Source organism: Hippopotamus amphibius, chromosome 11 (assembly GCF_030028045.1).
Source record: "Hippopotamus amphibius kiboko isolate mHipAmp2 chromosome 11, mHipAmp2.hap2, whole genome shotgun sequence".
NCBI classification, from domain to species: Eukaryota; Metazoa; Chordata; class Mammalia; order Artiodactyla; family Hippopotamidae; genus Hippopotamus; species Hippopotamus amphibius.
In genome coordinates this window covers 80616247-80642764 of record NC_080196.1, presented here as the reverse complement: position 1 = coordinate 80642764, position 26518 = coordinate 80616247, and the positions used below count along the sequence as shown (strand labels likewise).

Below are 26518 nucleotides of genomic sequence, written 5' to 3'. Positions count from 1 at the left end.
TATTTTCTAGAAGACGTTGACCAATTTGTACATGGCAGACACTGAAATAGTTTTTAACAAGAGAGTGCATCATTCAGGTTTTAATTATGATTTGTCTTAATGAGCCTTCTTTTTTCTTGTTTACAACAATTCAAATCCCTAGAACTAATATCACACAATATGCAAAAGATGCCAAGAAGTTTTACTAATTTTGCAGAGGCTTTGATATAAAGTATTTCTTGAGGGCTTGCTAGGACAGTGAAAACCAAAGGAGACGAAGACTTGAAGCTTAGGCAGGGCACTGTCTGCCTCATAGGGTCACACAGTCTTAGATCTGGAGGTGACATTGGAGATAACTTTGTCTCCTACCTCACTCATTTCACTGATGAGGAAATCGGCCCAGTGCAGTTAATGATGTGCCTGAGGACACACAGCCCAGAAAGGGCCCAGGAGGCCTAGAACCCAGATCTCCTGCCCCCTGCTCCAGTGCGCTTTTTACTGGGGGCGTCAAAACATCCAAAGTCTGTAGCCGCCAAAGGAACAAACTGAAATATAGTAATTGCTGCCCGCATGGGGTTATGAAATAGTAGGAAGAAAAGAGAAAAAAAAAGATCTGCTTTTCAAATTATTTAATGATGTATTTAAATATTGACTTTATTTTTAATTCCGTAAGCATTTGACCTCAAATGGAGCAATTTTTCTAAATTTTGTGATGAAACTTTCAAGTTCTGCTTTATGTTTTTATATTAGGTATGTGTGCAGTTTGGGGGTAAGGAGAAGGAAATGAGGCCACCCCAACCTCCCTCCTCAGTTCGCTTTCTCATCTCCTTTCCTTCTTCACCCCTACATCCTTCTCCTCTCTCCTCCCTTCCCCTCTGCTGGCAGCTGGAAACAGACACACTAAAGTGTCTCTCCTTTAATAACTGGGCAGCTTGACTCTGGCCTGAAGTGGAGTAATTAAGGCCTCCCTGGGAACTAAAGGGTCCTGAGGTTATGAGCAGATCTTATCCAGGAGACAGATTGAGTCGATGGAGAGGATGTCATCTTCTCAAGACTTCTTAAACCTCATTTCTCAAAATGACTGCCAAGGCCTTGCTTTCAGATGTACTATCATGAAATAAGATACTCTGTGAGATGCATGCACCCCAGTGTTCGTAGCAGCAATGTTTATAACAGCTAAGACATGGAAGCAATCTCAGTATCCATTGACAGAGGAATGGATAAAGATGTGGTACATATAGACAATGGAATATTACTCAACCATAAAGAAGAATTCAATAATGCCATTTGCAGCAACATGAATAAACCTAGAGATGATCATACTAAGTGAAGTAAGTCAGAGGAAGACAGGTATCATATGACATCACTTATTTGTGGAATCTAAAAGAAAGATACAAATGAACTTATTTACAAAGCAGAAAGAGAATCACAGACATAGAAAACAAGCTTATGGGTACCAAAGGGGAAAGTGGGGAGGGATAAATTAGGAGTTTGGGATTAAAATATACACACTACTGTATATAAAACAGATAAACAACAAGGACCTACTGAATAGCACAGTGAACTATATTCAATATCTTATAATAACCTATAATGGAAAAGAACCTGAAAAAGAATACATATATTTTATATTTACTCTCTATATATAGTATGTATGTATGTATGTGTGTGTATACACACACACACATACACACACGTAACTGAACCACTTTTCTGTACACCAGAAACTAACACAACACTGTAAATCAGCTATATTTTATTTTAAAGAAAAAGATACTCCATGAAGAGTAGAACTTGGAAGCAACACTTTTTTATTTTGAGTAAGAAAGGGAAAACAGGTGTGGAGGTATCACGCAGAAGCTTTTCCAAGTGGGGAAGGGAAGAGTTCCAGGCTCAGCTCAGCTCTCTGCCTTAACGTAGAATGACTCGAAGCAAGTGGTACAGTTGTCACAAGTCCTGCTCAGAGTGGAAAGGCAGGTCTGAACTGGGACCATAGCCATCCCTTCTGGAGAGAAACAGTTTTCACCATACAGTGATTTTTTTTTCCCCCAATTTTCCTGATCAATTGCCAGTTCATTTCATAATTACAGCATTTCCCCCATGAAAGGCAGGTTATAATTTTCAAGATTATAGCTCATCTCCTTTTAGTTAGCATTTAAATTGATGCCTTTCCCTTCATGGACATAGTCTTGGCTTTGCAGGAAGTTTAGGAAGAAGGCCACTGGTATCAGCCACAAGATAAGAAAATCTTTTCAAAGTTAGTTAATAACCTGGGAAGATTTCTCCATGGTGCATCATCTCTTGAATTCGATATCACCTTTTTTGTTGTTGTTACCTTTAATTTCAGAGGTGGGTGTCTTTGACCTTGTCTCTGAATTCCCCCGTCTATGAACAGTGCCCTTGACCTCTTTGACGACAGAGCTGAAGTCTTGTAGAATCACAGATACTTAGGATCAGAGGAGGGCGTGAACTCTAGTTCAGTCCTGCAAAATGTGTATGTGGTGTGCATGTACACACACATTCCAACAAGATACAGAGGTAGGTTCAGGAAGCCTGGAGGACAGTGTGACGTTGAAGGCCCCGTCATAGGGACACGGTGAAATAGTTACAGAGAACCAGCTTGCACACACTTACTGGCATCCACAGACCAGCTGGTGTGCTCTACAGGGAAGTGCACACAGTCACACAGCAGTTCGTGTCAGGATTTAGCCGCCACGTATACCTCCAGTGTCCGACTGGCACGAGAAGAGAGCTGAATATGGAGCTCTTAGTTTGAAAAAAAGTAACTTAAAAGGAGATATTCAACTGCACTCACAAATACCTTCTGTGGTTTTACTATTCCTATGATCATGTTGATTTTCACAGCAAAGGAAGAAGGGGAATCCGTCATAGTATTTCAGTCCAGTCTTGTTTGCTGTTTGCATATGGCAGTTAAAGCATGCAGTAGGATTCGGGAAAGTCAGTGAGGAAATACAGAGAGGGAAGAGCTCTGCGAACATGTTCCCTGGTGAAATCGAAGCGCTTCCTTCCCTGCTTTGTTGTGAGTAACACATACGCCATGTCTGACATTTATCGGCAATAAATTCATAAATTTGCTCGGCCAGTCTGGGCACTTATTTCAAGGCTAGTAGTGTATTTAGCTTTGAATGCCAGCTTCGTTTGGGGCCGTCCATACATAGACGAGGCACTGGTAATCATTCTTGGCAACGTTTTGTATTTTCCTTCTGTTCATGCTCCCAAGGTTTCTGGGTCAGGCACATATGTGCAGAGTGTCTGTATTTGCTCCAGGGAACAGAGGGCCATTTAAAAATTCTAAGTTGATTTAAAAATTGGATACAGCTGTGTCAAATTTTAACTTTCTTAAATAGCTGGGGACTTCTGCTAAGACACTTGCTCTGTCATTTTTTTTTAAATTTTGATTGAAATATAGTTGACTTACAATGTGTTGTTTCAGGTTTCAGCAAAGTGATTCACTTATACGTATGTTGATATATACGTATGTATATTCTTTTTAGATTCTTTTCCATTATAGGTTATTACAAGATATTGAACGTAATTCCCTGTGATATACAGTAGTTCCTTGCCCCGTCGGGTTTTATGCTGCACTGCTCGAAATATTAGGGTCCATGAAAGACAGAAGAGTGGAAATGTTGAACCCTCAGTTTGCTCTGAATCCCTTCATCCAGCAGTGGAACCGGCATGTAGTGTTTCAGTAAAAAGGATCGCTCACACCCAGGCTTTTACAAATGTTTCTGAAACTCATAATGTATAGGTGTCTTAACAATTGAATATATAGCAAAGTATCACAAATGAAAGCAGACTAGAGAGTTGTTGTACAGTAAGTTTTAGCAATTGACTCTAAAGAATTGAATTTTGAGCCTAAGAGTATTAAACTATAGGAGGTGGTGTGTGAGTAGGAGCACCAGCCTGGGTGGCATCTTGGTTTGCCATTTGTTTGTAAGTTATTCATCCCCTGAAGTGTTCTTTTTTCTCGTCTGTAAGCTAGAGTTCACTCGTGAGGGGAAGAGAGGGTGGTTGCAGGTGCCAGGAACCCCGCTGGACCTGCAGCGATGGGCTAATTCAAAAGGCTCCCTGACCTTATGGCACTTCTCATGCTATGAAGCATAAGGCAGATCCTTCGAGACCTTGTCTGTAAGCACATAAACATAAAAGACTCTGTGTAGAGAGTGGTGGGTTTTTAACATAAAAATGGAATCATACGTTTAGAGATTTGCTTTTATCTTTCAGTAGGCAAATGGATAAACTGTGGTAGAACCCAGACGATGGAATAGTATTCAGCACTATAAAGAATATAAGCTATGAAGCCATGAACAATGTGGAGGAACCTTAAATGCGTGATGCTAAGTGAAAGAAGCCAATCTGAAAAAGTCTGTAGACTGTGTGATACCATCTACTGTGGGACATTCTGGAAAAGGCAGAACTATGGAGACAGTAAACAGATGAGTGGTTGCCAGGGGTGGGGTCGGAGGAGGGAGGGATGGTTGGGTTGAGCAGAGGGTGTTTCAGGGAGTGAAAATACTCTGTATCATACTGCAATGTCCAAACTCAGAATGTACAACACCGAGGGCAACCTGTAATGTAAGCTAGGAGCTTAGGGTGTGTCATGATATGTCCGTGCAAGTTCGTTAAGGATGGTAAGTGTGCCTCCTGGTGGGGGATGTTGATGGTGGGGAGACTGTGCATGTGTATATATATGTGCTGGGTGGGGTGGGAAATCTCTATTCCTTCCCCTCAATTTTGCTGCACACCTAAAACTGCTCTAAAAATGTTTTGTCTGAACAACAAAACCACAGGATCGTAGTTTCCACACTGTCTAGAGATTTGTTCTTATTGCTGAATAATATATTAGACACAGGAAAGTGCTTCTCAAATCCAAAAAAGTGACTTTCATCTTGACTCTCCCTTTCTAGGTTTTTTTTTCCAACCCAGAAAGGATAGTATCAGTGTTTCCATATCAGCTAATCATTCACCTGGCAGTTTGGGAAATGCTGAACGATTATTAAATAGGAATAGGAAGTAACTGTGTTTGTGTTTTAAGATTTGACACCCGCTTACCTAGAAGCTTGTTAGGACTTGCGACACTGACCTCGAAAACAGGAACTTTGGTTTCTTCGTGCTGCCTGGCTTACACCTGCTGAGATCAGACAGAAGATGCAGCTAAGGGTCTGTTACCGTCGTGTCAAAAATCGTAGGTGTTTAACAAGCCTGAGTATGTTCTGAAAATAATTACACACACCCCGTTTCTGGTTTTCAGTGCTACCGTCTTCCCCTGAGCCGACTCGCATTTTATGGTGGGTGAGGAAGCAGTGGTCCTTGGCTTCAGTGATGAACACCTCAAGGTGTGTAGGAAAGTCTGTTAGAGAAGGGGTCTGGCGAAGTCATCCCGCTTTTCCTTCCCGCTTGGTCCCTTCAGAAGTCCCTTCACGGTCTTTCTAGTTCCAATAAGCCTTGATTTGCTGTATTTTCTGGTTTCTTTATTCTGAGTAGTGTATTCGAAGAGGCTTCTTTTACTGTTCGGTTTTAAGTGTCTTATAAAATGCAGGTCATCCTATATTTGCCCTTCTGTAGCAAGTAGAGAATAAGGAAGTCTTGGTTTGCCTCTTATCCTATTAGGTGTTTTGCAATGTGCTGTTTTAATAAAATAACTAGGGACACAATAGGAGCAACTCAGAAAAAGGAAAGAATTGGAAATCTACTCAGCTCACTTCCATTTCATGCTGGGACGGATCCTCTGCTATCGTAGAGAACTTTCTTTCTTGCCTGAAGAAATGGGGAGTGGCTGTTTGAGGCACGTTTCTTGGATTCTTCTTTCTTTTTTAGGATCTAGGTTTTGAAATAGGGCTGGTGTATAAAAAGCATGTAGCGGGCTGTAAATACCTCCTTATGAGCAAAGATTCCTTCATGCTGTTAAAAATGGTAAGCACATGTCCAGTCACTTTGTGGCAGATAGATATTTATTATTAGGACATGTTGGCTGACTTTCCCTGCAGTGATATTTACGTCAAGTAGCATTGCCTTATTTTATCTTATTTACTTATTTTTAAATCTCCAGAATAATTCTAATTATGCTCAGGATATTGACATAATTCTCTTTGGAATTTGGGCAAATAAGGAGATGTGCAAAGCAGAGAGGGAGGATTTGAAACCCCTCCGTAGGAGCAGCTGAGGCTGGAAGGGACGGCCAAGGACCCGTGAGGCTGGGCTTGACTTGCTAACAAGATTGGGTAGTGTTTGCACATATTGGTTTTCTACTGCGGTGTAACAGAGTACCATGAACTTAGAGACTTGGAACAACACCTATTTATTAGCTGATATTTTTCGGCTCGTCCTCTGCTCAGGGTCTTATAAAGCAGACATCATGGTGTGCACTGGTGACATCTTCGTCTGAAGGCTGGTCGAGGGAAGGATGCATTTTCATGCTTTTTGGCGCTGTTGGTAGAATGTGTTTCCTCCTGGTAGGACTGAGGTCCCCACTGTCTTGGTGGCTGACAGCCAGGGACCACTCGAGGCTGCTTGAGTCTGCGGTGCAGCCCCTCCATCTCAGCAACAGAGAATGTCTCTCACTTTAAATCCCTCTACGTTCAAATCTCCCTGTCCGGCCCCTTCTGCTACGAGCTGGAGAAGACTCTCCGCTTTTAAGGGCTCTGGTGATTGGCAGGCCTCCCCGGGTAACAGCCCTGTCATAAGTCAGTGTGCCAGCAGCTAATGTAACCTAATCATTAAAGTAAGGTCCCAGGGATCTGTCTGCAGTCCCAGGGATCACTGGGGCGTGTACACCAGGGAGATGAGAAATCACAACAGGTGATGGGGCGCTTCTGAGGGGCTTTACTTAGGGCGGCTGTTTGGCCATTTGTGTTTTAAGAAAATGGACTTCTACTAAATAGAAATTGAGGAGGAAGAGTCTTGAAACAGGGATGCTAGTTGGCTGCGTCGCAATGAACCAGGTGAGAGATGCTGAGGACCAGAACCACGATGGCAGCAAGTGGGACGGAGGGACGAGAATGGATTTTAAAGAGCTATCCTGAAAATGAGCAGACGTGATTAATTGGATGTGTGGGCTGGGATGTGGGTAGTGAAAGAGACAGTTATGATAATGGCGTCTGCATTTATAGAATACAGCATAAGAAGAAAAGTTTGTGGGGGAAGATAGTGAGTCTAATCTAAACCTATTGAATGTAGGGTGCCTGGACTATGAAAGTGGCAATCCACTATTGCAATTGGATACATCGTTCAGCCTTTGGAAGAGAAGCCAGGCTGGCGGGCTCTGTGGGAGCCCGTATCTCTTACGCTCATGCACATACAGTAGTGGGTGAGAGTGTGCAGATGGCCAGTGAATGAGTGGGAGGAGCGTTAACAGCAGAGCTCTGGGCAACACTGACCTTTAGAGTTGAGGCGGGGAATGCTTAGTCCTGTCTCCCCTCCCCACCCCCAGGTGCTCCCGTATACCCAACACCCACCCCTCTGAGCCATACGCCCAGCTTAGGAACCTGTGGGTGCCTGACCCCCTGGGGACATTACAGCAGTGACTATGGTCAAGTGGGTCTCCTTCAGACAGGTCTAAGATAGAGTCTACACGGAGAAGCATTCCCAGTGTCTAACTGCTAGCAAGGCGTGGCCCTATTGAACGTGGAAAACGGGAGACCCGGGATCGCCCCAGGTGCCATCCAGGAGAAATAGTTCAGTACCATTCATTGTGATGGATTCTTGTGCCGCCCTTTTATTTCCTTAATTTGGCTTTTTGCTGTCTTTTGTATGTTAGAATTTCACTTACACAAAGTAATAGAAACCATAACACTGCGTTTCCTATAAGGAACGACTAATCCCTCTTTCCTGCAACCATGTAAGAAGACTGTTGGGACTAGCTTGACATTAGCGTCATCATGATCTTTAAGTAACTGTGAAGGGGTGGTATTATTCAGAAAGTTCTCTTAAGTTTTTTAAACTCAAGTTATAAAAAAAAAATCCCCCCCCCCCCCCCCCCCCCGCCCGCTACCATACGTAGCTGCCCGCAGTTTTCCAATTCGGGGCTGTGGTCATGCCCTGCTGTTCATTCAGGAAATACCGCCTGCCTTCCCTGTCCTCCACCTTCCCCTGGTCCCGGGCAGAAGGGCATCTAGTGCTGAGCCCTGGGTTCTCTCTCTCGACCGCCGAAAAGCCAAGGATCCTTTTCCTCTGTAGTTTTGTGGGTTGTATTGACCAGCCAATGCACTTTCAGGTTTTTATTTGTTTCCTCTAGGAGAGGTCATGGATTCTAAGTTGTGGGATCTTTTTGTTGGAACACGTCACATTTCCATCAAGAACATTAGCTTCCTATAACCTGGTGTGATTTCCCTTGTCAGATGACTATCGTGGATATTTTATTTCTAGATAAACGGAATTTGGGTCTTCCTTTTGCTTCTCCTGCCAAGACTGATCTATTTTATTAGTTGTTGCCTAGTGACTGTTTCCTGCGATTCAGGTCCAGGATGTCTCTAACAAGTGGCACAGTTAAACGGCTGAATTAGGTATTAATTCATGAAAAGCTTTGATCAGTGGGGGTTTCTTCTCGTCGACAAACAAGACATCTTTGCTACGTCGGAATGTATGTGTCCATGTGACAGACAGCTGTGTTTAGCTGGTATGCACATTTGGAGTCATTTTCTAATAAGGGTGAAAGAAATTCTAATCTCCAAGTCATATTTACACTTCGGAATGTACCTCATTCGCCCCACGGCTGCTTGTGGGCATGAGTGATGGTACGTGGATGTACAGCCAGCACAAGGAATTGATTCTTAAGATGGTGTTTGGGAAACTGGAAGGAATAAAGAGACTTGTTATTTCTTATGGAATGCCATGGGGAGGGCAAATGAAGTCGCTAAAGTTTAGGGAAATGCCCCTAGACTGAACTTGTAGAGCACCTGGGATGGTTTTCAAGGATTACTCCAAGCAAAATGCTTCAGTTCACGTCTCCAGTTATTCCTTTTTAAAAAAAAAAATAAAAAGCACTGTCGGGAATATCAGGTTTTGCTGAGCTTCCTTAATAGTACGAGGTCAAGAGTTCGTCATCATAGGAAAAAAAAAAAACGCACCCAAATTGTAAAGGTATTTTGTTTTAAAAATACACTTTATTCTAAGTTGGGGCTTCTATGACGTAAACCCAGCCAGGTTCTCACAAGGATTTAAGGTGTTTTACAGAAATACACATAATATAATGAGAGGAAAATACAATAGCGGAAAGCAGGACCAAGAGAAGGTGAGAGGAAGAAGCTGGGAAGAGATGAATCCACACACCGTGTGTTCAGAGCTCGCCCCACAGCGTCCAACACAGGAAAACACCCCAGTCGAAGCACGTTTATTCCAGGTTCCGTTGAGAAAAGCTCTCCCCACCTTCCTCCGGGAGAAGATCATGAGTAGCCCTCAGGAAAGTCTCAGTAATTGTTGCTTCTCTCAATTAAACCTTTAATAAGCGATAAGTAATAATTTGCCAGTTTGAGATGAGGCGCCTCGTTAAGTATCCGAGAAGTGCAGATTTCTAAGTTGTCAGTTCAGTGGAGAACTATAGTTTTTAACAGCAGAACTAGGGATGCTACTGACATCTTCTCAGAAGAGGTGAGGGCTTGACCAGTGTGTTCACAGAGAGACCATCACCCACCTTCTCTAAGGACATGGCCATGAAGGTGCCTAAGGGTGTGGTGAAGACACACTTCAGACATTTGGATCTAGGCCAGTGGGGACACAAAGGATGCCCAGGACTCCCACACTGTGGGCAGAGCTTCAGTGATTTCAGCTCAGAAAAACGTTAAAGCCTGAGCAGTGTAAGTTCGTCTGCACTCTTCAAGATAACCTCAAAGCAAAATGTGTGTCTAGGTGTATGAATGATTCCATTTTCTTTATAGGATCATTAACGGCAAGCCCATTAAATATTGTGAGTCATGCAGGAAGAGTGACTTCAGTTTTAGAAAGGTTTTTAGGTGGCAGGACCAGTTGCACACTTGGCAGTTAACTCTCCAATCTGCTGCCTATATGTTTATCTTTGTATCCGCCTGTAGTTAGATGGGGGAGAGAGAATAATCTTCCTACTTACCTAGGCATTTTAGAAAGAATTTTTAAATAAGAACCCAGGACGCATCCCTGTCCTATGCAGGGAGCTGCTTTCCACACTTCATCAGACAGACCTCCTGAGCAGGTGCAGGGCTTCTCATGCCCAGGAGTTCAGGCTGATCTCATGCAGTTTAGTCATGCAAGGTCCTTAAAAATCACACCCCACCTTGGGTTTTTCTGTTTCAGCCTGAGGGGTAGAACATGTATCAAATGAAAGTAATGGAGTGAAGCCCCAGCTCAGGACCACTTGCCCTTTGAGAGAACTTGAGAAATTTATAGGGAAGTTAACCTGTACCCCAGGTAGAATTTTAAAAACTAATAGATCTTCCACGTGTGGGAATGAAATATTGTCTTCTTGCAGAAATTAGGGAAACAATCCAACACTCTACATCTGGCCAGAGCAGATTATACCCACATGGTAGAAAAATATAAATAAACGGATCCTGAACAAATGTCAAAGAGCAGAGCAGTTTTTTGAGGAAATTTGAAACAGGAAATTGACCCCAGGTGCATTAATTTCGCTGATTTTCTTTCCTATTTCAAAAAATAATATTTCTGCTCTCTGCCAGGCACAAGGGTACATGCTAGGAATCCAGTCTCAGGTGTAAAATGTTTACCTGAGAGGCTGGCATTAACATTACTCGAATCATAACAGACCAGCGTAAAACTGACACCTTGACAGGTGCGATGCAGGAGCTGTAAAAACACGTTCTCTGGGACATGGTCCTGGAGGCCAGGGATGGAGTCCTGAGGAAGGGGTGCTTAAAGAGAGAACTGAAGAATGGGCAGGTAGAAGGGCCCAGGATGTGAAGGTGGCTTATGAAGACTTTGTTTGGCAGGAGGAAGCCTGGGAGGGCAAGAGGGGCTGAAGGGGTGTGATGGAGTGTGTGTGTGGAGGAGGGGGAGCACAGTGTGGGGAGCTGAAGAGGCAGGCGGGGCTTCCCCCACAGTGATGACGGGGTCTGATCGCATCCTCCCTCTGGCAGTCTGTGCTCTCACTGCTGAGTCTGATAGCCAACTTCTGGTCTTCCCATATGCGTTTATTCTCACAAAGAGGTTTTTTTATGTAAAAACAGAAGTGAAAATACGTTTGATAAAATCTCGGGGGTGAGCTTGGAATTTCACTTCACGTCCTCCTGGGCGCCCTAGATCGCAGGCATCTTGCTACCCCATAGTCCTTGTTAAGTCAGGAGGGAGTGGGCAGGCCTAGCTTAGAGCAGCAACCTTCAGAGGAGGGGAAGCAGTGTCTCCCGAGTCCTGAAGAACATTCGAAAGTGCGTCAGCCCCAAGCCTCCCAGTTCAACCCTGAACACTGATAAGGGAAAAACAGTGGCTTTCTTGTGAGCACAAGAAAAAGCAGAATCATCTGAACGAGTGTGTAGTATTTTACTTTTTGCTTGAATAGAATGGTTTTAAATTTTCCTATCAATGAAAGAATGTTACAACTGACTGTTAGGGCAAAAGGCTGCACCTACTTGAAAAGCCATTTGTCCTCTGGATTCAGTTTGCCTGGTCATGTCTGTTTTCTGTGATGGTTATTTACTACCATTTGCTAATGCAATTCGTGCTTTAAAAATAAACATTAACCCCAAAACTCAAAGAAGTCACCATCTGAGATGCAAGTCTGCAGAGACTAACATTCTCTCAAGGTTAAGTGAGCTCTTCCGACGGCTGCAATGAGGGGACCCTGTGCTGACCTGAGGGGATGGTCTGGTCTGGGTCTGAATGAGGCTGGGGCCTCACTTCTTTGCAGGGCTGAGCAGGCTCCTCCCACCCACACTCCCAGGAGTGGGAAGCAGTGGGCCAGGAGGATTAGTGCTGGCTTTTCGGGATTGAGAGCTCAGGAGCATTAAACTAGGATGCCCCTGATAGAGCGAGGTCTGAAAACAATCTTGACCTCGGATGTGCAGACCCGGCGGTCCCCCAGGTGATCCACACAGGCTACTGAATGTATCCCATAGACCTGGAGAACATATAAGTAGAATCAAAATACCAAGATTGCAAAGGCTTTCCCCACCCCCATCTACTGGATTTTAAATACTAATCCAAAACATGCTATGCTTTCAACGAAGGCCAGACTCATCCTAAGTATCATTGAAAGTGTGATCATCTATCCTATTTTTTGCCAGACATTTATCTGTATTTTCATTATAGGTCTTTTGTAGGTTATACAATTATTTTAATCTAAAACCTCAATTGTAACTGGTGAAATGATATCATTACATTTTTAAATTATGTGAGTAGTTTACATAATAACCCTTAAGTCCTTCCTCTATGTGCTCACTCTCAGCCTTGTCCTGTCAATAGGAGGAAATGGTTGATGGACGCTGGTTCACTTAAGACCTACTTGTTTAAAGCACTGGCTGTTATTACGTGGTTTTGCTCATATTCCCTTATAGGATTGAAAAGTGGCTGTTCTACAAATTCATACTCGGTAAATGTGTATTATTAAAAGTTGTGTTTTCATTGTCAGCATTTGCATTGCCTACAGCGCTTTATTTGACCAAATGAATTATAAAGCACAATTTGGGGTTTTGTTTGGTTTTTTTTTTTTCTTTTTTTGAGAATTGTCTTGGAAAGAAGCATAAGTACTTCCTCTCGCAGGAGGAATTTCTCAGAGTCCTGCGTCATTCTGAATTAGGCACTGTGGTTCTTTTATGTGATTCAGGTTTAAGTCTGTCTCTCTCAAGCATCCCTCTTCCTAAGGCTTCCTTTTCTGCATTCGCTTGGCGCACATTGGCTTAGTGACCTGAATCCTTAGCAGATTAACAGCAGGAAATGTTGTCTGACAGTTCGCTGCCAACATCTCATATGTGTGATGTGAAACTCTTTGTAAAAAAGCAAGCCCAATGTTTTTGCTGGCCAGAAAGAAGCATGCTTCACTGGAAAGCTATTATCTACCACAGTACATGGCTCTGAGCACAGAAGTCTGATTTCAAACAGAGGCTGAAATGACTACAACAAATGAAGACAGAAACAGATGGTGGCTGAAAGATAAAGGCATCTTTCTAAAAAAAGGTGGAGGGGCTTCACGTGCACAAATGGACTCTTGCCACATATGTGCTAAAAGTATTTCTGCAGAGAATCTCAGTCAAACCTAGGTGGACTCTACTGCATTTGAACTCTCCCTTCTTGTTTTGGCTGTGCTACATGCCATATCTGTGATAATACATAACTATCATGTTTTGGCCTAGGATGTATGTGCCAGTACACCCAATGCATGTTGAATACCATTTTGTGTGTGTTTGCACAGGATAATTGAATAGGTACCCTTAGTTTGCTGATAATACTATTTTCAGCTGTTTCCCCCTTTTACCTATATAGTGAGATTTGTTTTTCACAAGAGACATGGGATGATTTCACTGCACATGAAACAGGCTTCAGTAGTATATCAGTCTCTACACCAAATGTCAGCATTAGAAACCCTAAATTTATTGGGCTGCTTATAAAAAGAGCCTGCCAATAATCACCAGCATTTATTGGTTGTCGCTTCCCATGGGCTAGGTGATATGTATGCTTTCCTGTGTTTTATTTAATGCAACAATCCTATGAGTAAGGACCAACATTCTTTCCATTTTTTAATGAAGGCAGTGAAGTTCAGAGAGGTTCAATGACTCTCTCCCCTCACAGCCAGCTGGTCGTAAAGCCAGGATCCAGCCCTGGGGCTGTCTGATGTACCTCACTTAAAATAGAATGGTGGGAGTGCCGAATCCTAACCACTAGACTACAGTCTGTCATACAGAGTGAAGTAAGTCAGAAAGAGAAAGACAAATATTGTATGCTAACTCACATATACGGAATCTAAAAATGATACTGATGAACTCAGTGACAAGAACAAGGACGCAGGTGCAGAGAATGGACTGGAGAACTCGAGGTTTGGGAGGGGGCGGGGGGTGAAGGGGAAGCTGAGACGAAGCGAGAAAATAGCACAGACATATATATACTACCAACTGTAAAATAGATAGTCAATGGGAAGTTGTTGTATAACAAAGGGAGTCCAACTCGAGGATGGAAGATGCCTTAGAGGACTGGGGCGGGGAGGGTGGGGGGGACTCGGGGGGGGGGAGTCAAGGAAGGGAGGGAATACGGGGATATGTGTATAAAAACAGATGATTGAACTTGGTGTACCCCAAAAAAAATAATAAATAAATAAATAAAATTAAAAAAAAAATAGAATGGTGGGAAAACAGACTTGGATAGGAATACTCTCTTTACAATTGCACTTGAAAGATATTTCAATAATGCTAGATAAATTCTAAATCTCTAGACAGTCAAGCTGTGGAGATGAATCACTGTTTTGTTGAAAAACTTAGCAAGACCAGGAAGCAGTCCCATGTTCAAGTTTTAACAGGCCGCTCCAGATACTCATTGCTAACTGAACTGAGTTTAAGAAACTGGCAGAATAATCATTGATTGACTTCTTAATGTTTAAAAGGACTATCACGTTTTTCTGAAAAGCTGATTGCTTGTGAATTTAAAGAAAGAGCTAGCAAGATATGTCGCGTCTAGGCAGAAAAAATTCATCTCCGCCTCTCGCGTCAGCAGCCTGTGAATATGCTGTCTGGACCACGCTTGGGATTTAGTGCGACGGCTAGACGATCCCATTAAGTCCTGCCCCTCTGGGCGTGGATCCTGGCAATAGAGATGGGGATAATGCGCTTCCTGCTGTGCTTATTAAACTTAGCATTGAACATGAACTTGAGACAGAGCGCCCCAAATGAAAGTAGAGGCACACAGGGCAGCTGGGGCCGTATATTGCTCCTTAGACCTTCCTGGCCTCAGACCTCTCTCAAGGGTTTACGGACTGTTGTCACAGACCAGACACCATCATCATTTTTTATTCCTCTTGGTATTTTCTACGTGTAGTGTTTTGTTGTGTTTTTTTTTAACCCATTTAAATTTCACGGCAGACAGTGTTAGAATGCTTTTCTCTCTGACAGAGGAAAAAGAAAACCCAAGGGAAAATGACGTAGCGTCCAGGTATCCAATTTAGGCTCAAGCTCTGGCCTAGTTAGTTTGCTGAGCTTTCCACACGCTCCTAAACACCAGGCAAATTATGTTGCCGTCGTTTAGAAAGAGAATTCCAGCTGACCTGTAGACGTGAGGAGAATGGAAAAGCATTCAGTGCGGAAATATGCAATTAGAGAAGGAAGCATGAAAAAAAACCGATGGCATTTTGCATCAAAACGCATCCAAGATAATGTGAGGAGAAATCCCTCCTTCAAATTCATGCCAGGAGCACTTATTAGGTGCATATGTTGAACGTCTTCTGTGTTTAGGACCCTCTGTCGGGGTCATTGAAAAGGGTGCACGGTTTCCTGTCCTCAGGGAGCAGAAGTACAGGTTCACAAAGTGCAACAATACATGGAAGGATACAATTTCCAGAAAAAAATCTGCAGTCTATTTAAGGAAGATATATGATGGAAAGAATAAAGTGCTTACAGGGCTGGCACTCCCTCAAATTTCAAAGCACCTGCAATAAGGGAACAGAAGTATCAATTTCCCTGAAAGATCTCAATACCAAACATATTTCCTTGTGTTAATGCAGGTGGTTTAAGCCGAAGCCAGTGTAACAAGAGGCTTTCTTTTTCAGTGACAGTTTAAAGAAATGTGTACATAGATCCCGAGGCGCCTCAAGGATGTACCTGCTTGTCCTGGTGCTGGTGGCTTTGGTTCCCCCACCCCCCAACCGCAACCCACCCTCCATCCCCAAGAAGTAGGGACCAATGATTAGCACCAGTTTTCAGGCAGAACTACCAGCTCTGCCTTGTTTTCTTCTTGATGGTGCAGCTTCAGATAAATAAGAACTGCAGTCCATCTTCTAGGGCAAGAAGATTATACTTGACTTTACAAATTTCTCTAATTTCAGCCTTTAGCCTTTCCTCAGGCTGATTCGTAGCTTTGTGAGACTGAAAGAAAAGACAAATTCTGTGGAAGTCTTGGGCTGAGATTCAGTACAATTTGTGCTTCCCACGTGAACACAGATCAAGACACGATTTCCAGGGCCTAGAGCATCAAGGCAGCACTCATTTAGGAGGACGCGTCCACAGGTGTGCCGCCTCCTGGTCAGCTGTCAGTCAAGAGCAGCTCCTTCTTCCATCCTCCCCTGGGTTCAGCGCCCTGTGTTTGCTCCTCCTGGTCACCTCCATAACCTACCAGGGAAGATGTGAGTGCTTCTGCATGGTCACAAAAGAAGAAATCAAGACACTTGTTAACCCATCTGGGTTCTTTTTAGTAAGGTAGCAGGTTCTTGAGTAAAAGTCTATATGTTTTAGCTCTATCAAGGGAAAATGCCACATCAAACTCGAAAACATTTCTATTTTGTGTATTTGGTTCATAGCTTTAAATGCAAGTCCATTGTTTGGCTTCTTTATTGGTTGGTTTTATAGTTTGGTGGTTTGTCATTGCTCATTTGTGTCATTTTATTTCAGCACATGGCTGGTTTTTCATTTCTTGAGAACTTTGTTTCTTAAGAAAATTTGTTGGAAAGGCTGTCTTAAGAGTTTAAGACTGTGTGAGTATGTAAAAAAAGTTTTTCATAATGCAGCTATCAGTGTTGGTACAAGAGGCCTGAAAGAAACTGGTGTGGGCCTAAATTTGAAAAAGTTACACATTTCCTCAAAAAAGAAAAAAGAAAAATTGCTTTCGAGTCGTCCTATTTAAGAATTTTAAAGTCGTCAACCTAATTTAAGTGTACCTTTCAACCATGCCTGCAAATGGGATCTTGCAAACATACGAAGGCCTTGTGCCCACCTTCAGAAATTCTGATTTATTTGACCTGAGGTGGGTTCCTGGATATTAGCATATTTTAAATGCTGCCAGGATCCATGGTTGAAAAACCACTAGTTTAAAATATTGCTTCTGTGACATTGGTTATGATATGCTAGAGAGGAAAACCTTAAGTGTATCATGTTACCTTTTTAATCTCTTAATGGTATTTGGCCAAAATGAGTTTCCATAAAAAATAAATACAGGAGGCACGATGCCACCACAAACGTCCTTAGAGCCGGTGGGGGGATAAGACGAGTGCACAAAGGCAGCTGTGCTGTAAAGCAGACCATGGAAAGTGCCCTCTTGCAAAGTGCTCTAATGTCCAAAAGCGAGAGAAATCACACTTGGCTGGAGGACAGGAAATGCTGTAAAGAAGTGGCACTGCGGAAGCATCATGGAGGATGAGAGTTGACAGGCAAGAGGCAAGGCAGAGCATTTGCAGACATTTAGAACATCAATATGGGTAACACTTGTAATGGATTGAAACACATCAAGCCTGATTTGTCCATGAGTTCATAGTGATAACATAAAACAAAGTGCTAATTGCAATTTATGCACGATGCTAGAGAACCAACTTGTTGTCTTGAAATTGGATAAAGGAAAAGGTGTAAGCATTAATCCTGGCTTTCATCATCATCAGATTGTGTCACTGGATAAATAATTCTGACAAAGAGAAGTGTCTCTTCATAGACGTACTCCAACTAATAAACGGGGGAGCAGTGATTAGAATGAGAAAATTCCCATTTTCCCACCTCAAATTAATGGGTCTAGGGCAACGATCATTAGTGACTGCTAATATCACAAAAAGGCGAGAGTTACTTTATGCCTTCTGATGAATTACACAGCATCATTTATGGAAACCAGCCAAACAAGAATCTGGTCAGGCTTCTAGATTTCGCTATCAGTTTACAGGAAATACAAGAAGACAGAGAGCATGTTAAATTACCATGGAGATGCAAACAGCAAGTCTAGATTGAGGGAACTCTGCAGCCAAATGACCTGGTCTCCTAGACAAGTTAATTTCAAGGGGAAAACCAAGATAAATGGAGAACTTGCAGGTTAAGAGAGACGAGAGAGATATGTCAGCCAGTGGCAGTGTATGGGCTTATCAAAGAAAATGAAAAAGAAAGAAAACATCTTTGAAACAATTGGGGAAATGAAAGTACTAACTAGATATTTGGTGGTGATATTATGGACCAATTGCTAATTTTGTTTAGATGTGATGAGGTATTGAGATTATATTTTTTAAAAGAGCAGAGTTGCATACTAAGATAAATACAGGCAAAATTATTTGCTGAGATGCTTCAGAATAATCAGGGGGAGGATGAGTGGAGTGGAACTCCAGATGAACCAAGGCATTTGTTAAAACTGGGTGATGAGTGTACAGGGTCTCATGATACTCCTCTCTGCTTTTGGGGAAATGTTTGAAATTTCTCCATCCTAAAACACTTTCAAATAATTTTTTAAAAGTTGTTCCTGTAAGTGGACAAATCAAAGTAAAAATAAAAATTGGAATATAAACTTCCCGGGTAGTGCTGGTTGATAAGCCGTACCTTGAGAACCAGTGTTTTACAAACGTAAAAATCTTGAGGTATCTTTGACTTGCGGGAAGTCTCATTAATGCTGCAGAAGAGCTTATTTCATTTGTTGTGTCTGAGTGGTGATGATGGACATATCCTCATCTTTTCTACTAGAAACAGAAACCCAATTTTAAGTGGGAAGAGAGGGTGGAGAGAGGGCAGTCCACCGTTGGTTTGTTACTCCAGGAAAGCAAAATCCACTTTTCTTGATGTCCAGGTGTTAATAGTCAGTGGCTCTGTGAACTGTGAATGCTTTTGAATCAGAGACATGACTTAACAGCCCACAGGAAACAGCAAATGAGACTAAAAAACTGTTCATCTTCTCCAGTTAAGTACATTATCCACGGATTTTAGAATACCTCTGTCCAAAGAATATTTTTTAATCTACTGAATTCTTGACTCGTTATGGCTGTGTATAAATACACCAAATGAAAGTAAGGTGCCTACATTTGATCACTTAATGAATCAAGGATCTTTGGGAACCAAATATTTAACGTAAGTTCTCTAAAAGTTCCAGTGACTGTTGAGCTTTAGTCATATTTTTAGGTGTTACTACCTAAAGATGCACACGATGGCAACACGTAGAAATAATTGACTTGAAAGTTGAATAGTACGCTAGGAAACAAATCATCCAAGTGAGAAGAATCAAGAATTTGAGGGAGTTAGGAGTGATTGCAGAGGGGATCCTGTCTGGGGCTGGAAAATAGTCGCATTTGGTGTCCTGTCCCAGCTCCATCCATTGCCAGGGTCTTTCTTATCATGTGTGCAGAAGGGCACCGAAGCCACATCTGGGCTGCACAGGGCAGTGAGCTGTGCTTATTAGTGACATTGGCTGTGAGCACAGAGGCCCAGTTGCAGCCTCAAGCCCATGATCACCTGGCTTCGTGGAGTCTTCCATCCTCACTCAAGGATGAGCAGGTGAAGGTTCACATAACGTGAGAGGCCTTTCCAGTGTCATGTAGCTGGCTGGTGGCTGTGGTGATGTTTGGCAGATAGGAATTGCATTGTTTGCTTGTAACCATCTATAGTAGATTCTAGACAACCCGTCTAAGTTCTTAGGGCCAAAACAGAAACAAACCCTTATACCCTTCAGTGTGAAGAACGGACCACTCTGTTATTGTCTTAAGAACTGTTTATAGTATTCAAATATGTTTAAAATAGTAAAAAAAAAAAAAAACAAAAAAAAAACCTGGTCTGTTCAAGAGAGAGCTATGAGTCATTAATAGAAATCAAATGGTGAGAAGCCAAAAAATTAAGAACCAGTACAGTGCTCTTTTCCTGCGCTAATCCTTCCACCTGTTGGGCAAAAGGAAGTAGACAGCAGCCAGAAGACAGCTAATAAAATGATGCCCAAGGCCGCCTGCAGAATAATCCCTCCATTGAGGGTCTGGCAGTGATCTGCTGGGTCAGTGGATGTAGAAGGCTTTGTAGTGGATGCTTTAGTTATTTCTATTTGTTTTGTTTTGTTTTTACTCATTGAGAAAGTACTTGGCCAGACACTGGCAGCTATGCATGTGTGTGTGTCTGTGTGTGTAGTGTGTGTCTGTACTGTGGTCTAGTTAAAGCAGTTACACAGTAAGCAGATAACTGATATCTGAAGAAAGAGCAGAGCGTGTTAATACTAAGGATACTTACTGGCATCACAAGGAGCTGTATATGTGCTCCTGCAACAGAAATGCAGAGTGAGTTCTACATCACGTACTCTGCCATTTGTCAGTCACTTAGGCTGATAACAGATGACATTTGTGGGATGCTTAACGTGTGGTATCACTGGACCAAGTTTGAATATTTTGTTTTATTTTAATGTCAACCATTGCAAAGAAGTAGCTGGTATCATACCCATTTTACAGAGAGAAAGCACAGCTTTCCTTTAAAGAGAGGTCCGCACAGCTGCAAGGGACATAAGGAAGATGCAAAGCCAGGTCTATCTGTTAAAGCCACTGTCACAGGCTGCACTAAGACTGCCTCTCCCATCTAGCTCCTCTGAAAGTCTGTGTTCTTATCTCTAAACTGGACATCATACCAATGGAAGCATCGGAAGAACCATTTTTTTTGGTGAAAACTTTGTAATTTGTTAAGCACTATTCAGAAGCAATATGCTGTTATTTACAAATAAAGGATGTAAACCAGCAAGCAGCATTTCATTGTCATACCATTTATTCGTATCCACTGAGCAATGTTATTATGTAGTTTTGCTAACATGCAATTTATTTTCATACATTATTAAACTTTTTTTCAAAGACATTGATTATTTAGCTAGCAATTCAGGCTTCACTTTTCTATCCTACGTTTATCTTTTCTCCTAAATAATCACGCTTGAGCAGGCTGAGTAATTAATTTCCAATTTGCGGTTGCACAGTAATACCTACCACTTGCAGGTCTTCTGAATACTTACTCTTTTGGCAATGCCCATTGTTTATCAGTTTTCTTATTTTTCTCTTGCTACATTAAATGTTAAAGACAAATATGCTTAATGTATGAGATGTGAAATGTTGGTACTACACAAACCAAAAGTAGTTTAGCTTAATTGTTGCCAGTTAATCCATCTCAGACTGCAAGGCCAAGCTGAAAGATCTTTGATGAAAATATACTGTGTATCACCATAAATTAAACTGATGGATTTTTTCCCCAGATGACTGCCTTTTTTTCTCCAATTGACTGCTTTATGGCCAAAAATACAGTACATGTATCTACATCTTATATTTATAAATGATGACTAAAATCTTTAAACTTAATGACCATTTTTGTTATGTTTAACAGGAAGGATTTTCTCTAAAAAAATTCAGAGAAAGTTGAACACTGTGATACAAAAATTTGTGGCTGCAAACAAAAACTAATAAAGTTTACCAGGCTTTAGAAAATGACCCATAGCTGGAATTTCTAAGTGAGGATTGGGATGGAAAGTTTTAAGGGGAGGTCTGCCCAAGACAAGGAATGGAGTTAATTCTCCTCAGGCTCAGAACCTGATCATCTGGGGAGTGAGCCTGGGTATTCTGAAACACAGCTGCTGTTGGTCCTTTGTCAGGATTTTTATATTTCACAAGATAATTTGAGGCTTCCAAGTACCACGTCATTTCCCCAACTACTTCCATTTAGAAACCATCCACAGGTTGCCTGTACTTACTCACTGACAGGAGTGATTTGTTTGTTTATTTGTTTGTAGGAGCTGGCTTTTGTAGGTTTAGATCCACCTTATTGAGCCTTTTTTTCTAGTTAAAAAGGAGATGGTGAAGTGATCACACCCACCCGTCATTTACTGAACAGTTACAGCAAGTAATATTTTAGATTTTACCCATTTTTATTCATGGCAATTGAGAGAACTTTTTTGGTGTGTGTTGATTTGTTTTTCTGTTTTGTGCTCCATAGAAACGCTCCAGAGGCCAAGTGCTGTTTGATAAAGTATGTGAACATCTGAATTTGCTAGAAAAAGACTATTTTGGGCTTACATATCGAGATGCTGAAAACCAGAAGGTGAGTGGCTCAAAGCAATACAAAGTATTATAGCTTGAACTGCGCTTCACCACAAGAAAGTAAACAGAAACAGAGTTGGTAAATCTTTTTCTCCACCTCCCCTCACACCCCTACACCCTCACATTTACCCTCTGAGGCCCTAAATGCTGTTAATCACCTTATTTCTTCATGAAGGAATTTATTGACAACTTTCTCAAACCTTGAGTCTTTTGGAAACAGTATGTCAGTGTTTCTGCTTTTCATGCTTGAGTTCTTTATGGTTCCAGAAAAGCATTTTATATGGTGGTTTGGGCCGGGGGCGAGGGACGGGGGAGGATGATATACGTCAGTGGATTTGAGCCAATGAAAATCAAATATAATCCATTGATACTTATACGGAAAATGTGTTCACTGGATGCCATCTTATTGTTAATTCATCTTATCACACTTTCATATTCTTGCCAAATCACAAGTTGAGATGAATCATGTACTGATCTCATGCTTGTCTAATGTATTCAGTCAGCATTTAATGTTTCTCATAATACCTCTGTAGATTCTGACACTGGATGCAGTCTCTTTAGGCCTTTATCTCACTTACCCCCCCCCCCAACTGTCTGAAAAACAAGGAAGAAGAAATTGTTTCCTTAATGCTGGAAACTGAGTCACAGAAATTGCACTCATAAATGTTACTTGTTTTGTTGTCGTTCAGTGAATCATAGCTAATCTTGCCTGAGCTCACTGGGTGATGTCTAACTTCATTATTAAATGCCTGAGTGTTCTCATGAGGAAAATCATTAAGTCTCAAACAAGTGTGTGTTTGTTGGGAAAGCTTCTAAGTAAGAGCTTTAAAATCTATAATCACAGAAGTCACTACATGGTCAAGTTACACGTAGTGTCAGCTCTCTGTGTTCTCGGGTTCTGTATCTGCAGAGTCATCCAACAGCAGGTCAAAAATATTTTTTTAAAAATTCCAGAAAGTTCTAAAAAGCAAAATTTGAATTTGCCAGTGCACCAGCAACTATTTACATAGCATTTCCATTGCATTAGGTATTATAAATAATCGAGAGATGGTTTCAAATGTATGGGGGATTGCATAAGTTATATACAAATACTATGCCATTTCATATAAGGGACTTGATCATCCTCACATTTTGGTGTCATCTGGGGTCCTGTCACCAGTCCCCTGCGGTGACCAAGGAATGACTGTATCTTTAGTTTATTCTTGTAACTTGTTTGAACATAGACTCCACCATTTTTTCTTCTCTGTTTCTGTGCTAGCTTGAATCCCTGAAGGCACTCTTTGTAAAAGAAAAGAATTTCATCAAGCCTGAAATGTGCACACACAGAAATCTTCTAATTAGACCAGTGCCTGGGCCCTTGCAGGACTAGTGAAGGGGCAGCAGATGTGGGGACAGGACCCAGCTGGGGGGGACCTTCCGGCAGCCCCTCCCTCTCAAATATGTTTAGTGCATGTCTCTACCCAGCACAGTAAGTCATCTTAGTCTCTAAGTCATCTACACTAAGTCATCTGTTTTCTATGATTCATATTCAAACTGTCACTTCTTTTTCAGAATTGGTTGGACCCTGCTAAGGAAATTAAAAAACAGATTCGAAGTAAGTTCTTTTGGATTATTATGTGTAGAAATGGGAAGATTTTCAAAGAGTGGGGTTATCTGAATTGGTAGCTCATACCCACATGGCTGGTGTGACTACAGTGTTTTGAAAGAGATTAAGATCTCAAATTGTATCTTTGGCAGGTTGGTCTAGCTTAGATACCTTATTAATTACTGTGGCTTGTGAATAAAATGACATGCAGTTGACCTGTTCCCTTGCCAGTACACAGATGTGAGATGTGATTTAGTCAGGTGATGCCCTGTTGACAATCATTTAAAAGTTCCAAACTGAATTATTAATGTTATGTTAAGCCTAACTGCCACCAAAGTATGAAAGGCAAGCAGTCCAGCTAAAAGTAATAGTCATTTAATAGCTTAGAAATGGAATAACAAGTCAAACTGAAGTTTACTGTCTGATGACATCTTTTCTTAGCTCCTAAAGGCAATTTAGGAAATGCGCATCTCCTAATGGACAAAACAATTACATGAGTCGCTCAGAGAATATAAACACAAGTAGCTATACGTATTAGACAAGGTCCTAAATCTTAGTAATAATTAAATGCAAATTAAAATGAGACTTTTTCACTTATTCAGATTAACAAAGGTTTTTTTTAAAAAGTTTAATAATGCCCTACACTGGCAATTATGTACACAATTGGTAGAAATATAACCCTTTAAAAAAGCACTTTGTGTCAGTATTTATTAAAATTTAAAATGTGCTTATTCTTTGACCCCTTATTTTACTTGTAAAAATGTATGCAGTGTCTGTGTAGGAGAGGAGCGTGTACCTGTGTGTACATGTAGGAAAGTTCATTATAATGCTATTGACAATAGCAGAAGACTCGAAGCAACTTAAATATGCATTTACAAAAAAATGATTTAATCGATCATGAAGTAGCCATACCTTGAAATACTAGGTAGGCTAGAATGAGGTAGAATAAATATGTTTCAACTCTCATTAATGAGACCTTAGAGAAGTAAATCATATTTGTTTAAAAAGAGTTACGCAGGTAGAGGTATTTGGAAATTTGGGCAGAGCCTGAAAGATGTTCACAGTAAGTACCTCTGGAAGTGGCGCTGCAGGGCAGGGCGCTGAGAAGGAGTGTTTTTTTTTTTCATTTTTTATTTTTAACCCTTTTCCGTAGCTGTCGCGTTTTACTATGGATAAATGGTAAAACATGGATATACTTTATGGTTTCAATTACCTAGTGAATTTTTTTCAAGCGATTTATTTTTTTATCAATAAAATCTAGTTTAATCTTCCAGAACAACTGGTTCTTTTTGAAGATTGAGTTTAAGGCCAGTTTATTCATAAGAATATCATTCCCATCGAAGTTTTCAACAGTTTACTCTTAAAAGAGAAAGCAAATCTTTCTAGTGCGTTTGAATGTGTGGAGGTCTCAAAATACCCTACGTGCGAATAAAAAGTAATTAGAAGCAAGCAGTTTGAAATGGTTTAATACTAGATAACATCTCAAAAGAAGAAAGAAAATTCACTATACTTCTAGATATTAGAGAGTCTGATGATTATTTATACAACGAAAACATCTTTACCGTATTTTTGAGAGGAGTTTGGTGTGGTCACTAACCAGAAACTTGATGATGGCATCGTTTGATAGAAGTAAATTGGGAATGAAACCAGGGACAGCTACAGTTGTCATAAGTAGATGAAAACACACCTTTACTTTATCCAGAGAGTCTTAGTAAAAACTTTAAGATGATGAGTATATCCTAAGGACTTTTTTATGGAGTTATTAAAAGCAGATGTGCTGAATATGTATCGTAACATTTTGTGTGCTTTGAGTCCTTCATATTCACCTAATTAATAAAATGCTGTTTTGTACTTGATTGATTTATAATTACAAAGCACTTTGAAAATATAGTAAATGTTCAGGGATAAGTCATGATACTGTTATAAGAAAGACTGTATCAACAGTTAATTTTCTCCTCTCCTGTTAATGGAATTCTTTTTTTCCCTTCATTTCCCATTTATCTTGTCTCCTACCTTCCTTTCTACGAGATGAAGCTAAAGGGGCAATCAGAACCTGAGATTTAAAGGATATTTGCCTCAGATAGGTCAGGCCGTGTTTGTGACGGCAATAGAAAGAAAACCAGGTGACAACATGCAGATGAAGGAGGAGATACGGAAAATTGGAATTTTTCAGGAAAGGAATTTGGTGTTTTTATCTCTATTCCTTATTGTTTCCAGTGCACAAAATGCCTTCTTTCCACCAAAGGTACATTCTATCAAGGCAGAAAAGTATTATCAGATCTAATGTCATTATCGTGCAATCGCCTCCTGTTCCTAAACATAAATATCAATGATAAAAGAATATTTCCATTGTTTTTATGCAGTAGGTCCACAGTAGGTCGCTAGAATGAGATCGTCAAGAGAATGGCAGTCAGGCTGATAAAGATTTTAAGTTACGAATATATGAGAAATAGAAAATTCTGAGCCTGAGGAGTTTGTTCTTACGAAAATAAATTTGTATTCCAGTCATCTTTTATGCCCAGCAAATCTAAAACTTCTAAATATACTATATTGTGATATATAGTATATTTATGATATATTGATTTCATGATATAGAATATATGCTATATAGTAATTTATGCTATAAATGTAGTTTATTTCAAAATTTTAAGATTTGGCAGGCATAGAAGACTAAAATCAGCATTTCTTCATAAGAATGAATTCTCTTCAGTTTTGCAGTTTTCTAATTATCATAAATTTGTAACTTAAAATCCTGTATCAGCATTATAGAATGTCATTTTAATGCATTCAAACTCTTGCTTTTCTGTCTCTGACCACAGCCCGCACCTGAGCAGATACAGGCTTCCAAGCCTGTTTGTGGCATAACCACAGCCTCTCAGTGGTGTGTTCCTACCAACTTCTGTATTTCAGCTTTAATCTGCCTCTCTCGTTAATTTCAAATTTTACGCCTCATTTCACTGCATTTTTTTTTTTCTTGATTGTGGTGTAGATTATTTTTTTCTTAAACTTTCCCACCATTTCAAAATGATGTC

General features: G+C 40.9%; 1 protein-coding gene across 3 annotated transcripts in view; it reads left to right on the top strand.

The window, feature by feature from the left end:
* EPB41L3 (erythrocyte membrane protein band 4.1 like 3) overlaps positions 1 to 26518 on the top strand; it is a 137426-nt gene that overhangs the window by 64445 nt on the left and 46463 nt on the right. For all 3 annotated transcript variants that reach the window (XM_057699388.1, XM_057699387.1, XM_057699389.1), the window contains exons 4-5: positions 21798 to 21902; positions 23453 to 23495. In XM_057699388.1, the coding sequence (XP_057555371.1) occupies positions 21798 to 21902; positions 23453 to 23495 (148 nt within the window). The remainder of the gene's footprint in view (positions 1 to 21797; positions 21903 to 23452; positions 23496 to 26518) is intronic.